This window comes from Brachyistius frenatus, unplaced genomic scaffold, assembly GCF_029030835.1.
Source record: "Brachyistius frenatus isolate BFR_SWC_R1_liver_20210118 unplaced genomic scaffold, ASM2903083v1 Contig_35, whole genome shotgun sequence".
Taxonomy (NCBI): Eukaryota; Metazoa; Chordata; class Actinopteri; family Embiotocidae; genus Brachyistius; species Brachyistius frenatus.
The window spans coordinates 3,107,372-3,122,500 of NW_027210634.1; the positions used below are offsets into that span (position 1 = coordinate 3,107,372).

Here is a 15,129-nt window from a genome sequence, read left to right on the forward strand (position 1 = left end):
CAGACATTTTTAGATCTGAAGTCAAAAGTTGTTTATTAAGCGGTTTTCAATGATTAATAAAGTCATATTTTATGAATCCTAAATGCTGTTGATTTTAGTATTTATTATTTTTAATTCTCCAATTTTCTATTTTTAATACTTTTTTTTTTGCACTTTACTTCTATATTATCAAAACCTTTTTATTACTTCTAAATTCAGACAAAATTGAAAATATTGTATTTGGTCCCCAAAAAATACTCAGAAACTCACTTTCTAACCATGCAGTATGCGACACTGCGAGTTATTTTTGACCCCAGATGTGTCCTTTAATTCGCACATAAAGCAAGTCTTTGGGACTGCTTTGTTTCAGCTATGTAATATTAATAAAATCAGTATAATCCTGTCTTAGAATAATGCTGAAAAACCAGCCCGTTTCTGGCGTTCGTCCATTTCACCTCACCTTTCCGTCTGATGCGGAGAATAAAAACTTCCTGCAGCACGTCTGAACTCCATGAAGATTTATTACCACAGAAAAAAATAGATTTAAACTCATTACTACCAGGTGAAAAAAGCAGTGTGAAACAAACAGCTCTGTGTCTCCAATTGAACATTAGAAAAAGTGAAAAGTTTGTCGAAAAAACAGTCAAATATTGACCAACGAAGCGTCCTGTTCGTACTAATATAAAACGTGATACATCTATAAAAAAAAAAGCTTTTAAAAAAAAAAGAAGAAGGAGGCGTATTTACAGTTGTTTTGTAAAAAAAAAAAAAAAAAAAAAAGAGGTCACGTGTGTGAGGCGTGATGTCATCGGAATCCTCACAGCTGATTGGTTCTTCGGAGCGCCAGCGGCTGCGACTGAGTTAAGGCACCGTGAGAGCTCGCCGCTGATTGGTGGGCGGAGGTAGGAGGCGGGACGAGGAAAGGACGCGGGGAGCCCCTGGAGGAGGAAGAGGAAGAGGAGGAGGAGGCGTGGGGCGAGGGGTTGCCTGAGGACGGCGTAGAGGGTCCGGCGGGGGCGTGGCTAAGAGAGAGGGGTGTCCGGTGGGGCTTGGTGGTGAGGGACAGCGGCTGCAGCTGCTCCGCGTACGGCGACGTGTGGCCGCCGTACGACGAGTGCGTGTGCTCGGTGTGCGTCGCGGCGGGGGCGGCGGGCGAGGCCAGCGCCGTGGTGGGCGTCGCCGGGGAGTCCAGCGAGGAGGCGGGGCTGGCCTGGGACAGGTGTGTGTGCGTCAGGTGGGAGACGGCGTGCGTCTGGGTCGGGTGAGGGCGCGCGTGCTGCTCGCGCAGCACGTGCGGCGGCGGCGGCGACTCCACGGGCTCGGGCTCGGGCAGGACGCGGGGCCTCTTCAGCTGCAGGGGGAAGTCGTCTGCGGTCGCCGCGGTAACAACTGAGGCGCAAACACAAAGACACGCATTTGGCTCACTGTGACGGCTCCGACCCTCGGATCACACCCCGACAAATAAACAAACAAACAGCCTTTTTTTTTTTGCCAGCAAAACCAACAACCCGCCGACGTTCGACCATTCTGTCGTCTCACCTTCCAGCTGAGTTTCGCTCTTCGTCCGCTTCCTTTTCTTCTTTTTGCCCTGCAGAGAACAGACAGGTGAGCGGGGGCGGCACTCGACGTCAGCTGACCTCCGAGCCGTGTCACGCGACCGGTCGGGCGTACTCACGTAGTTGTCTCGGGCCGACCAGCCGGGGTAAAGCTTGGAGTGCAGCAGCCTCTCCTTCCGAGCCAGTTCGTAGTATTTGGCCTGCTGGTCCTTCGTCAGCGAGTGCCACTGAGGAGAGACGAGAGACGTCAGAGCGACGACTTCAGGAAATCAACGTTTAATATGACGAGATGAAATACTCATCATACAAGTAATATGCGGTTTGTCCAGAATATTAGAATAACAGTTTCATTTCCAACATCTTTTTCCTGAAACTTTTCACACAGTATGACTTATTATTTTTTTTTTTTTTTTTTACTTTATTCTGAAAATATGATCTTAAATTTTCTTAAATACTTGATTCTCAGAACACAAATAATTTGATGACTTTGTTACGACGTCATTATTAGAATATTCAAACTTTTCTCCGCAAATTCTGACACGATTGTGGAACCATTATTTTTTTCTTCATCTTGAAAAGTTTGCACTTTTTGTCGTCAATTCTAAACTTCTTGAAAGATAAAAAAAAAATGTATTCAAAAAAATATTTCGACCATTTCCTGAATATTATCGACATTTTACTGCAGCATGACGTTATTCTTGAAATATTTTCTTCTCAAATTAATTTACATATATACATTATATCATTTCTAAAAGACATCTCATCCTTTTTATTAAACTATTATGACTTTATTCCTGCATTTTTTTTTTTTTTTGTTGGTCAAATTATACTTTAATTACAGAAAAAAAAAAAAACGAAACTTTTCTCTCCAAATACTTTGACTTTCATGTCATAATATTTTATTATTTTCACACATTTTCCACTTTATTAAAATATTAAGCATTAAACAGTAAAAAAAAAATTAAAAAAAAATTCTGGTAAACTTAAAATTGTATTTTCTAAATAATACAACTGTATTCTCAAAGTATTTTTGCTCTTACAAAATTTTGCTCTTTCAAAAATAAATAATAACTTTAGTCTCGACATGGCCACACCCACCAACTCCCCCCCCCCCTCCTCACCCTCTGTCCCAGGATCTGGTTGATGGTGGCGCTCTCCTTCACTTTGCACTGAGCCACCACTTTGGGTCTCTCCTCCCTCATGTACAACATGAAGGCGTTGAGCGGCTTCTTGATGTGAGGCTTCCTCTCCTCCTCCTTCTGGGAGTCGGCCGTCGACCTCCTGCAGGAACACGGACGGAGAGAACATGTTAAATTGGTGGGTTTATCTGTGGGTTGTTATTGTTTGTTGTTGTTGTTGTTGTTGTTGGTTACCCCGGCTGGCAGCTGCTTCCCGGCTCCTGCTTCACCGCCACGGGCATGAAGGCGTGGTGGGCGACGGACGACTGGGCGGTCGGCACCAGACGAGGCGACAGCAGACTGACGACAGGAAATATTACATTTCATTTAGCGGACGCTTTTATCCAAAGCGACTTACAACACAGCGATGGTACACCATCGGGAGCTACAGCCTCCCATTACGCACATTTGATTTAACACACTTTACCGTTTTGACACCTTTATTTATGCAGTTACAGAAGTTGGTTTTCAGGGAAACGACCCAACAAAAACTAACAAAGATGCCGTGGACACTTTTTAAAAAACATTTTTTGTGAATTTTTAACTTCTCTCCAAACACTGACATTAATACAGAAATATATATATATATATATATAAATATTTTTTTTACTTATTTGTCATAAATTCCTGCCTTAATTCTCAAAATATTATAATTTATTGTAATAACACCAACAAAATCCAGAACTCGGCGAGGATTCCCGACTCAATTTTAAAACCCGACCAATCAGAGCTCTTCAAGTTTGAAAAAGCAATCGGAGGAAATTTGAAATTAAAAAACAACAGGAGGACAGTAAACTGCATGTTTGTTTGTGTCGGTTATATCAGCTTCCTCCACCAGGTGGAGCGGATGGATTTCAAAATAAAGTGCATCACAGAAACACGTGGGCCTTCAACAGATGTTTTATTCTGAAAAATCATCCGTGAAACTCCAGATCCGTGTCTCTAAAGCGTACACAAATAAATCCGCTTCCTGTTTTCCCGTCGCACGCTTTCAGTTCTCACCTCGACATGGAGGCGTTCATGGCGAGAGCTGCGGGACTGAACCCCCCCGCGATGGGATACATGGTCTGCCCCGGCCTGCGGACGCAAAACACAAGACTGTCAGTGGAAGTTCTGGACTGAATCTGCAGTTTTTGTTTTTGTTTTTTTAAATCAACGCAAAGTCAAGTTTTTATATCTCGGCGCATCTGGACTTCACCGTTTCCAGCTGCGAGTGTTTCAAAAATGATAATGAAAACAGTCGTTGGTTGCAGCTTCAAACTTCTCTACGATACAATACAACGACCTGATCGGAGGTCGTTGTTGTTTTTTTTTTTTTTTGCGTGCGAAATCACAATTGAATAAAAACATCTTCGCAACGAAGCGTTGGGACTCACAGCCATCCGAGAGGGTGTGTGATCTGAGCCACACCTCCGGGGGAGACCGGGTAGCAGGCGGCGTGCTGGGACCTCGACACACCTGCGGGCGGCACAGGTAACGTTTAACAGGTTGACGTCAAAGCTGTTCGGAGTGCGTGTTCTGTGCCGGAGTATTTTGGTGGGGTGGGGTCGGGGGTGGGGGGGTGGGGGGCTCACCTGAGTCAGGAGAGAAGCCAGGTGAGGCCCTCTGAGGGGAGAAGGCCTCGGGGCTGTAGGACAGCAGCGGGTGGAGGTGGGACATGCGGGGGTGCTGCACCACGGGCACGCTGTTGGACTGGACACACACACACACACACACACACACACACACACACACACACACACACACAATGAGTTAGAATTATTATGATTAATTATATTATTATCATAAAAAAAAAAATCATTATTATTTTACTGTAAACTTGCGTGTAAATATTTTATCCATTAGCTTTAGCGTGTTGTGTCTCTTCTCTCGGGCCATCACGTTCAGATACTCAAGAGCTTCTGGACTTTACAGCTGCAGGTTTTTCACAATCAGATACAATAGATATGAAGACACCTGCTGCCCTCTACAGGCAGACAGCAGGAACTACAGCAGCAGTGTGATTTCGCTTTACAGGCAGATTGTTTGACCCACACTGTGTGTGTGTGTGTGTGTGTGTGTGTGTGTGTGTGTGTGTGTGTGTGTGTGTGTGTGTGTGTGTGTGTGTGTGTGTGTGTTACCATGCGTGTCGGAGTCGCCGTGTCTCTGCCGGCTGCTCTTCCCGGTACGTCCAGCAGAGGCCACTGGAACGGCAGATACTGTGGAGGCAGACCGAGAGAACAAACGCTCCTTTTATAAACGGACCATTACCCTCCATGCCTGTGATGTTATTTCTGGTGTTGTGATACGACGCCAGAGCGTGCAGTTCACCCGTCAGTCCGCTAGAGGGCGCCGTGTTCGTTGATCGCAGAAGAAGCAGCCCCCGTCATATTTTTTCTCTCCACCTCCGTTTTGTCATGTTGAAGGTGCCCGAGCAGAACTTTATCGTAACGCAACACGAGGGGCCGGAGAGTTCAGTCAGCCGTCGGTTCGTGAACGGACGTTATGAAGCCTCGAGTTCGGGTTTTGTCCGTCGCCATCTTGCTAGTTTCGGAGCGGTTTGGAGCAGGAAGTGACCGTATTTGGACGAGCTGGGGGGGGAGGAGCGAGCTCTGGCGGGTCTGACTGACCTGATTGGAAACCAGACGATAATACGTCCCGCCCACCGATACCCGCACCACAGGCCTGTCAATCAAACAGACGCCCCCCCCCCCCCCCCCCCCAAATAGACATCTTTTTCAAACTTATTTTCTCATTAACGACGGGATTATTTTCAGACGGAGCGCCAGAAAAACTAAGGAGCGACTTTAGCTGAGGACGCCGAGATAACTCGCGGGGAATATTTTATTGCCCGAGAATTTCACGAGAGAAGTTGGAATGGGAGTCCGTGGAGGCGACCTCTGGTGGCACTCGGTGGTATTGCAGCTTAAGGCCTCGTTTTTCAGATCCGGAAGCTACGAACACTTTTATATACAGTCCGTGGCGCAAGCACACATGTACGCACCGCACCGCACCGCGCCACACCTCCCCCTCCTGACTGCACAGACATCTGCAGCGACCCACAGAGCACACAACACGTAGAAACTCGGAGCGAGCCCGCGAGCCCCCCCACCCGTTCAGAGGCCCGAGGAAGAGAGCGCTAACTGGATCCAGCTGCTGGAAATACCAGGAACACACACACACACACACACACACACACACACACACATACACACAATCAGAGTCTATTACTGCGGGTAGTATGAAACCCTGTGGAGTTCAGGAGAAAGTTATTAGGCTCACTGCTGTTTATGAAACACACAGTTCAACACAAAGAGTTGAAGGTTATTCGGAGAAGCCATAACCTCCACGAGGAAGTGTCCCAAGTGTCGTCTCTTGATCGACGTTTTTTTTTGTGACCGCCGGTACGTGAACGTTTTGTGATTTCGCCGCGGACGTGAAACCCGGAGCAGAGAAACATCAAGATTTTGGGGTCAAACTTCTGGAAACGGTCAACGGCGACCCTCGAAGCGCTTCAGAAAGTCTGCGGCGATGAAGCGACGAGCCGGGCGAGGTGTTCTGAGAGACGTTCAACGTTTCAGGAGGAGGCGGAGCTTCACCGTCCAAGACCGAAGGAGGCGCGTCGGCTCAGGAGACACCGGGTGGGTTTTCTTTGACGACGGCGGTGGTTGTGTCACCGTGAATTCGTCCCCCCCCAGGGTCAGACTGTCAACACCGAGTTCCACCGGGACCTCCTGAGGCTCTGTTCCGGTTCGGACTTCTTTTCTGCTTCGTAGTCTTCAGGTCAGTCTGGGTTTTGTGCTTCCCGTTTGATTTTTGAAATTACTTCACTTCCTGTCCTTTTGTACGATGGTTAGCCCCGCCCCCTGATCAGTTCCACCTGTTCCTCGTTGTCCTTGTTGTGCTCTTCTTCTTCCCTCTCTGTCAGTTTGTTTCAGTCAACCTGTCCGTTACGGCGTCTTTTTTAAAACCCAGAGAACACAAAGCACCTGAACTGTGGTCGCCGTGGCAACCAGGGTTCCCCAACATGACAAACACACCAAAAACTGAACCCAAAATCGGATGTTTCTCTGCTCCACTTTCAGGTCCGTGGTGAAATCACAAACGTACCGGCGGTCACGTTGACGTGTGGAGCTCAGGCGCTGATGTCGATCGAGAGACGACACTCGGAACACTTCCTCGTGGAGGTTATCGCTTCGCTGCGCACCGTTCGCGCGCAACAGGAACCGTCTCCGAACTTTCTCACCCAGCCTTTTACTCGTGGCGTCGGCAGCCTCTCGGCAAAAATCGCGGCAAGACTTTGTGGCGCTTACGACCTCGCTCAAGGTTGGTGTTTAAACTCGTCACGGCGTTTTCTATTTCCATCCCGCTTACAGACAAACACGCAGAATAAAGCGAAAACAAAAGTCTGGACGTGTCCCGTGTGCGTAGCTGCTTCATGTGTGCACAGGGAAGCGAGTTGTTGCAGACAGGTCATCCTCCTGGTATTTTAAGACTCCGGAGACAATGTCGGAGGAAACGGAGGGACCGGCTGAAAAGGGGTAGAGGTGGGGCGGGGTACCAACTTTAAACTAAACAAGCAGCGGCGCCTTTTTTTTTTTTTTTTTTAACAGAAACACCAACACGGGAGCATTAACACGCAGACGCTCGTCCTCCCGCCGTTCACCGCTGCTCAGGTGTGACGCCGTGGAACCACTTTGGACAGGGTGTGGATTCACCTCGTCGGGGTTGGGGAGGGTTCAGAGGTCGACAACGCGCGCGCAGGTAAACAACGACCACGCAAGCAAAGAAAACACCCGCCGACGCGTCGGCACACGCCCGGGCTTTCGGGAAAGACGACGAGGGACGAGGAAACAGCTCAAAGTCGGCCTGACCCGCGGAGACGCAGCAGACGCAGTGAACTTTTCGGCCTATTTTAGCTCGTTTTTGTTTTGGTGGCGCGTTTGTTTCGCTTGGCGTTTCGATGCTTTCGGTGTTTTTTTTTTGTCGAAAGCACTTGGAGTTGCCGTGCTGTTGAAATGTGCCGTACAAATGAACTTCGCCACGCTTCAACACAGGAGGCTGAAATAAAGCGGAAGGGACCCTTCAAATCGCATTAAAAAACGTTGCCTACGTGCGAACGGGAAGCTGAGAGGAAGCAAAAATGAAATAAAAGTTCAATCCTCCAGCTTCATCTTGCTGTTCGATACGATGCGAAGGGAATCTTGTTTTTGTTTTTTTACATGAAGACAACTCAAACATCTGAAGTTTTTCCTCTGCTCTCTCAGGGAAATATTTCACGAGCCGAAAATGTTTGTATTTAAATGTTCTTCAGGCTGAAACGTTGCCATATGAACATTTTACCCTCAAAGAAGAGGAGTCGGGTTTCAAGACGAGGCAAACGGGACTCTGACTGATAAAAAAAAAAAAAAAAAAAAAAAAGAAAGACCCGACACCACAGACTGACTTGAACTGAACCGCAATCAGTCAGAACGACTTGCTGACTCATGTCGTTACATAGACTGCATACTAAGTCTTCTGTCTGCCACCGAGGCAGCTTTCAGATTCAGAACTGCGATGTGGTAAATATTAGTTTAATCTATCTTGGAGCAGCTAATCTGCCGCACAGCGCTCCATCATTCCTGCTGCGGGTGGGCTATGTCCGGGCCTGTCTGACCTGAACAAACACAACACACCATTTCGTCATCACACACACACACACCAACTGCATGCACACCAGACCGCTCCGAGGCGAGTCGGTATCAAAACACTGTGATGCAGCCGATTCTGCCTCAAGACTCCTGGTTCAAGTTTCTGCAGACGAACTCTGCAGGAAGATCAATCGATGTGAATATTAGCGATCCGATAGTCGCGAACATTTCAGGACGAAACGCTCCCGAGTGTCTGAGTCTCATCAGCCGGATCTGTGACGGGAAACGTTCACCGAGATGTTTAATTCAAAGGAAGAAGATGATGATCGATAAAAAAGAAGAGGGGTGCAATAATTTGATCAGCATTCAATAATGTCCTCCACTTATAAACATGGCAAAAAAAAAAAGAAAAAAAAGAAAAAAGAAAACGAACTTTCTCCGAAGCCCAAAGAAACAAAATCACAAAGATTGTGGTTTCCAACCTGAGGGGCAGGACCCTAAAAAGGGTCAGGAGACAAACATGACACTGCTCAGTTTATGGTTTTGGATCACGTCTTAGTTTAAAGGCCTCCAAATATCAGTCGAATAAAACGCTTGAGGCTCAACCGTCCACAGACAACAACATGTCCCTTCAGTTTAAAGGCAGTTGAAAGTTCTGCTTGTAACTCCTTCAAAATAAAAGAAGTGCAGGTGAGAACGAGCAGATCGAAACAGGTAACTGTCCATCGCTGTCGGACACGGCGACCTTTGTAAAAAAAGAAAGAAAAAAAAAGGGCCGGCCGTCTTACCGTGCGGGCACTTGATGCGAGGGCTCCGTTGGCGAGGTAGGGACCACAGAGGTTGCCGAGGTCGGGCAGCATGAAGAAGGGATATCCGACATACGGAGGCGGCTGGAGGAGACCTCCGTCCTGCTGCTTCCTCAGAGCTGAGAGACAAGATTTAACGTCAGACCGAGAGACGCTTCAGACAGACGTCACTCTACGATTTAAAAAAAAAAATGAGACGAGGTAACATCTCACGACTCAAGTCAAGAGGCAGGGAACGTCTCCGGCCCCCGGCACACGTCTGGTTTTTACATATGCCTTCACCGGAGCACGACAGCAGCTGGGGGGGCCCCGTTAAGTTCAGAGGGTGTGGCATTGTAGGTGGGCGGGACAAGAGGCGTGGTCAAAATACAATCCCCGCCCCCTTCTCACTAAATGCACACGTGTGGCTGTACATGACATGTCTGACAGATTTTAGCTTCTGGTATTAATATTTCCTGGACATATGTTCGAAAATTATTTTTTTACCGACATTTTATTATTATTAAGTCTGATATTTTATCACATATATCGTCTTTTTTTTTTTTTTTTTTTTTGTCATTTGATTCAATGTTTACCAAAACAAAATGGCAGCCAACAACTCTTGACTTATTTTGGCTTTAATTCTATTCGAGGGGAAAGAGGCTGTGACACATCGGCCACCTTTATTTGCCGTCTGTGGTTCCGACCAATCACAACGGCCGAGGAAGTGACGTTAGAACTTCCTGTCCTGTCGCTACGAAGCGGCAGAGCTACATTCATGTGTCTGAGAGGGACTTTAAAGAGTAATTTAAACACACAGGGAACGGCTCACTGTTAAAGGAGAGAGCTGCTCTTGTAAAAACAGCTGGATAATGTGTAGAAGCTCTGCAGGGAAGTTTGGGAAAATTACTTTAATAACTTCCTCATGGTTTCTGGGGAACCGAGGTCTGCGCCAAATTTAAGACCTTTTTAGCTGAACTCAGTTTAATACTGTTGCATACTTGGCTGCATATGTCAATAATTTAAGAGTTATTCAATTTATCAATTAACATCAACCGGACACATGGCAGAACAATGAAAATATTGAAGACGTATTTGAAATTCAAGGCCTTATTTTGAGCGTCAATGTCACGTTTTCTTTCATTTCAAGTTTCATTAATCTATTGACCGGGGCTGCAGCGAACAGCTCCTTCGTTTATCGATTCATCTGCGGACTAATTTTAAAACTAGTGGATGAAACGCCATAAAAACTGTCAAAAAAATTGACACAACAGAAAAATGACACCTTCTGAAGTTTTGTTTTGATGAATAAAAAAGTCAGAATACCCCCCTCCCCCCCAAAAAAAAATTAAAAAAAAATTTGTTAAACAGTGATCATCACCATCCACGTACCTTCTTCAAACAGCTGGCTCTGTCTGAGCCTGGCCAACACATCTGGAAAGGGCTTCGGGCGTCTGTCTGCCTGCAGGGGGGGGAGGGTGGGGGGGGGGAACACCACAGTACACGTGAACGCACCACGGCAGCACTGGGCAGACTTGACGGTAAAACAACATCAGCCCCCACACCGAGCAGACTTAACTTGTGAACGCAATGCGATCGACAGTGAACGCATCACGCTGACAGTAAACAACACACCGGTCCGGCACAGAGCAGACTTGACAGTGAACGCACCGGGCGCACCGGGGGTCACCCGCCCGCACAAAAGCTCACCTCGGAGTCCGAGCTGCTGTTGGTCTCGGACTCGTTGACCAGGGAGGACTTGACATCGTCCAGGTCCCGTCCGGCGGCCACGTTCCTCTTCTCCTCCTCCTGCTCCCCTTCGTCTTTGAAGGCGATCAGCTCATCGTTGGCTCCCAGGTCGTCTCCGTCCGTCTGGTTCAGCTGCGGCATATTTTTTTTCTGGCCGTTTGGCGGCGTCGGCGACTCAACGATCCGGGCGGAGTTCAGGAGGAACTTAACAGTTTCTTAAAAAAAAAAAAAAAAAAAAAAAAAAAAAAAAAAAAAAAAAAAAAACCCTGAAGAGACTGGAAAACCTTCCACAAAGTAGTTAGCTACCCCCAGCTGCTTGTCAAACGCCTCGCAGACAGAGTTGACGCTATGTCCGGGGGGGGGGTTTTCGTCCTTTTGGTTCGTTCAATAAACACCCACAAAAAACAAAACAAAAAACCGCCTTTAGAAACAACTAGCTACTTGGCTAGCTCGGGCTAGCTACCTGCGGCGTTCACGGACCGTCTCAGTTTTCTGGCGTCGAATTCCTGAGGTGCGGAAAAAAAAGTGCTTCCTCGGAGCTCGTTTCCACCGAGAAAGCAGAAAATTAAAAAAAACTGCGTCGCATCGACCGGAGATGATCCAAAATGGTTAAAATACGATCGTAAAAATCACCCCGGAGCGACTCGGAGCCGCTGACATGGTAAATCCGAGCGCAGAAAAAAGTTCACGTCCTCCGGTGTGCAGTTACTCCGGAGGAAAAAGTGGAGGCCTTTTGTGATTTAATCGCGGCATCGCGAGTCCGCACCGAAACCCGCATCATTCCCGCAGACGTCCGTTAAAAAAAGCGCTCGTTTCCGCATATTTTCCGTGTTTTTGCTGCTTCGAGGCGCGCTGTGGAGGCGTGGGAAACAACACCCGGGTGGTTGCGTGTCTCCGGAGCGGAGTGGACGGAGAGGACCGCGGGGCCGCGGTGGAGCGACGGAAGGGAGGAGGAGGAGGAGGAGGAAGGGGGGGGAGGAGGAGGAGGAGGAGGGCGGGAGTGGGGATCTTCACTGACCCGGGATCAGCCCTGGAGGAGCGCGGAGCCCGTAACGGTGGCACAGCTGAACTGATCCTGGACCAGGAAACAACAGGTTGACCCGAAGAGGAGGGAGGGAAGGAGGAGTTAGGACGGAATAAAGGGACACTTTCACAGTTTTAAAGGAGCAGTCGGACACTTTTCTCACGTCGAGACTTCGGGGACGGACAAAGAGGACAGCCGGGCTGAGGCCCCAGACACTGGCAGCGGGGGGGCCTCCCCCTCCCCCCCCCAAAAAAAAACCTTACAAGTTTAACACTAGTTTGATTCATATTAGTGGTCAACTAAAGGGGCCCTGCGTCATTAATTAATTAATTATCTACTTTTATTTGACTTTATATTGACCAAGTATCTCCAAATAAAGTTCTGTTTAATCAAAATATAACTAATGAGCGCATCATTTATTGTTGTTTCAGCTGATTAACACATGAATAAACACTTATGTTTTCTTATTCCATCACAGAAGTCCTGCAACAAATGCAACCAACAAATATTTTCATCCTTAAGTACTTTCTCTAATAATAAATTGATTTATTTTATTTATTTTTTTTTTTACCAATGAAAGGTCAAATCAATGTGTTCAAATGTGTTGGTTTTTTTGTCTGTAATTTTGAGTTTACTTACATATAGAACTGGCAAAACTTCCAAAAGTAACATCTGACAAACCGGCGACTGAGAATATTTGGTATGTATGCTGAAAAATGACAAATAAAAGTTAATAATTGGGATTGTTGCCGATTCATTTTCAAGTGACAAACGTTTTAGTTAATTTAGTTTATTAGTTGAGGAAAAGGATGACAAATTGTTTTAAAAAAACAACAACTCTCAATTCTCTTATTTGTTTATGCTATTTCACCCACGCAGTTCTTCAACTGTTGACATGCTGGTTCGTGTCTGCGCACGAGATTTAATGAGAAGGGAAAAAAAACAACAGAATACCACCAGACTTTGTCCTTAAAAATACAACATTAATTCCTGCTTTTCTGCATTTATCTGACACATGTAATGTTGATTAAGTGCTTTGTGTTCCAGGAGGTTTGTATTTTCTCCCATTCGAGCACAAAGAAACACATAAACATTCTCATTATACTGCTACCACTCGCAACTCAATCGTGGCCCCCCGTGGAGAAAAGCCTGGTGGCAATTAGGATGGATCGGCTCGAATGTTCCCCCCTCTGAGTCTTTTTTGTTTAGTTTTTCTCCTCTTCTTCAAGGTCGTTCTGCATTTTCTTTGTTTCTCTGCCTCCTGCAGATCAGGTTTATGGATGAGATTAAAGCTTATAATGTGGAAAAACAGGCCTGTTTTTATAAGTTCAATCAAATTAATGAGGAAACTTTGACATTAGAACAGGTCTCCAGTCAGTCTGAAATTGTATTCACAGTTTTTATTGAGAAAACAACTAACAAAAAAAAAAAAAAATCTGTTTATTGACACATTTATTGTAGGAATCTTTTTTTAAATTACAGAAACAAGGCGTGAGTCACTTTGTTTGTTTAATTCTTAATGCTTTCATTTAATTTTTTTATGAAACAAAACAACCAGGACTTAATTCAATTTTTTTTAATTAAAATGTCCCTCCAGGACTTCATGGAGGGGTTTTATTTTTCAAAAATTGGGAGGTAATTTGTGGAATTTTTGGTTAAAAAAAAAAAAATGTTTTGCAAATAAAAGTAGGCAGAAATTGCAAGTTGAGGAAAAAAAAATCTTTGATTATTTTTTTTTTTACCAACACCCTAATAAGGAGTAATATGTAATGACTTCTTGTGATAAAAATCATGCGGTCATACCAGGACCTGACTTTTATTTTAACAGACTTAAAAAAAAAAAAAAAAAAGGAGCAAACTTGTCCTATAAAGTGCTTTTTTTTTGTTTTGTTTGTTATCTGAGTTATGTCGATGTGATCAGGTGACTAAAGGCTCCTCTTCATGACTTTCTCTTTCTGAGACGATTCATCCTTCTTCCTGCAAAACGTCTTCCAGTTTCCTTCCGTTAAACACACACTCGGCTTCCCCGGGAAACAAAAGAGGGATTTCCTCTCCGGCGACGGGCCCTCATACCTCCGCACACACACACACACACACACACACACACACACACACACACACACACACACACACACACACACACACACACACACACACACACACACACACACACACACACACACACACACACACACACACACCGGGGAACGTCTCGCTGCCCGCTGCGAGCTGTGCCGTCGGGGTCACCGCTCATCGTACAGTAGGAGGTTACGACTGAGCCGAGGTATGCAGCCTCTCCCCTCCTCCTCCCCACCCCGGGGTCCTGCATAGCCCCCGGGGGTGGGGAGGTGTGAGGAGGGGGGGGGGGATCTTCACTGTCTGGAGCTGAGCCAGAACTCATGAGGCCCCCCTCCACCCCCACCCCATCCGTAATCCCCCCCCCCTCACACAGCTGCTGCTGCACAATGACTGTTTCTGTGACCGAAGTTTATGTGTTTTTCCGCCGTGTTTCCACCCTCCAGCAGCCCCCGTCACATCTCAATCTGCCTGACGGGGATGAAGTGGACGAAGAGGCCCGCCAGGAGTCGGAGTGGAGGGGGTGGATGTTTAAAAAAAAAAAAAATCAGCCGCGAAACACTCGCAGGTTTCAGGTCCGTGACCTCGTTTTCCTGTTCGCGACGGTGGAAGGTGAAACCGGAGACCTGGGCGTGCTCCCGACTCCAGATGTGCTGATTCTCTCGCTTCACCCAGTTTTTCTTCCTCCTCCAATGACGAGAACACAAAGAGAGCATTTTTAAGAAGTGAAAACTACCAGAGGGAAAAAATCAGTTGTCGGGCATTTGAAAGTTTGATGAATTATTGAGCGAGAAATGCCCCAAAAATCATCTGGAAGATTTGTAGTTTTTATGAAGTTACAATGTTCAATTTGTGACTATCAGACAATAAAAAAAAAAAAAACATGATTGTCACTGTTTTGTTTACAATTAATTGATAAAAAAAAAGAAAAAAAAAGAAACATAGACTGTACGCCTAAACAACGAGATGGCTGCGTTGGAGACTGTAGGTTAAAATATTCGACGCTTCCAGGTCTGAAAAGTGAAGCCCGTGCAGAAGTGTCTTGAAGTGCAATACCACTGAGGGCCACTAGGGGCTCCAATAGACTTCAAAAAGCATCAAGTTCTCTCCTGAAATACAAAATCACTAAATGTTTCCCACAAGTCATTATGGGGTCATTAGATAAATTCCCTC

At 46.2% G+C, this 15,129-nt stretch overlaps 1 protein-coding gene across 1 annotated transcript; it reads right to left on the minus strand.

The window, feature by feature from the left end:
- Window positions 1-482: 482 nt before the first annotated feature.
- LOC138622291 (transcription factor 7-like 1-B) lies at window positions 483-11,083 on the minus strand. The gene is made up of 12 exons (XM_069700976.1): window positions 10,818-11,083; window positions 10,500-10,569; window positions 9,111-9,247; window positions 4,834-4,911; window positions 4,288-4,405; window positions 4,090-4,171; window positions 3,716-3,790; window positions 2,909-3,013; window positions 2,657-2,816; window positions 1,655-1,762; window positions 1,519-1,567; window positions 483-1,368 (listed from the first exon to the last, which is right to left on the minus strand). Exons 1-12 carry the CDS (start codon window positions 10,995-10,997, stop codon window positions 797-799), a joined length of 1,734 nt encoding a protein of 577 aa, XP_069557077.1. The 5' UTR covers window positions 10,998-11,083; the 3' UTR covers window positions 483-796.
- Between the last annotated feature and the right edge of the window lie 4,046 nt (window positions 11,084-15,129).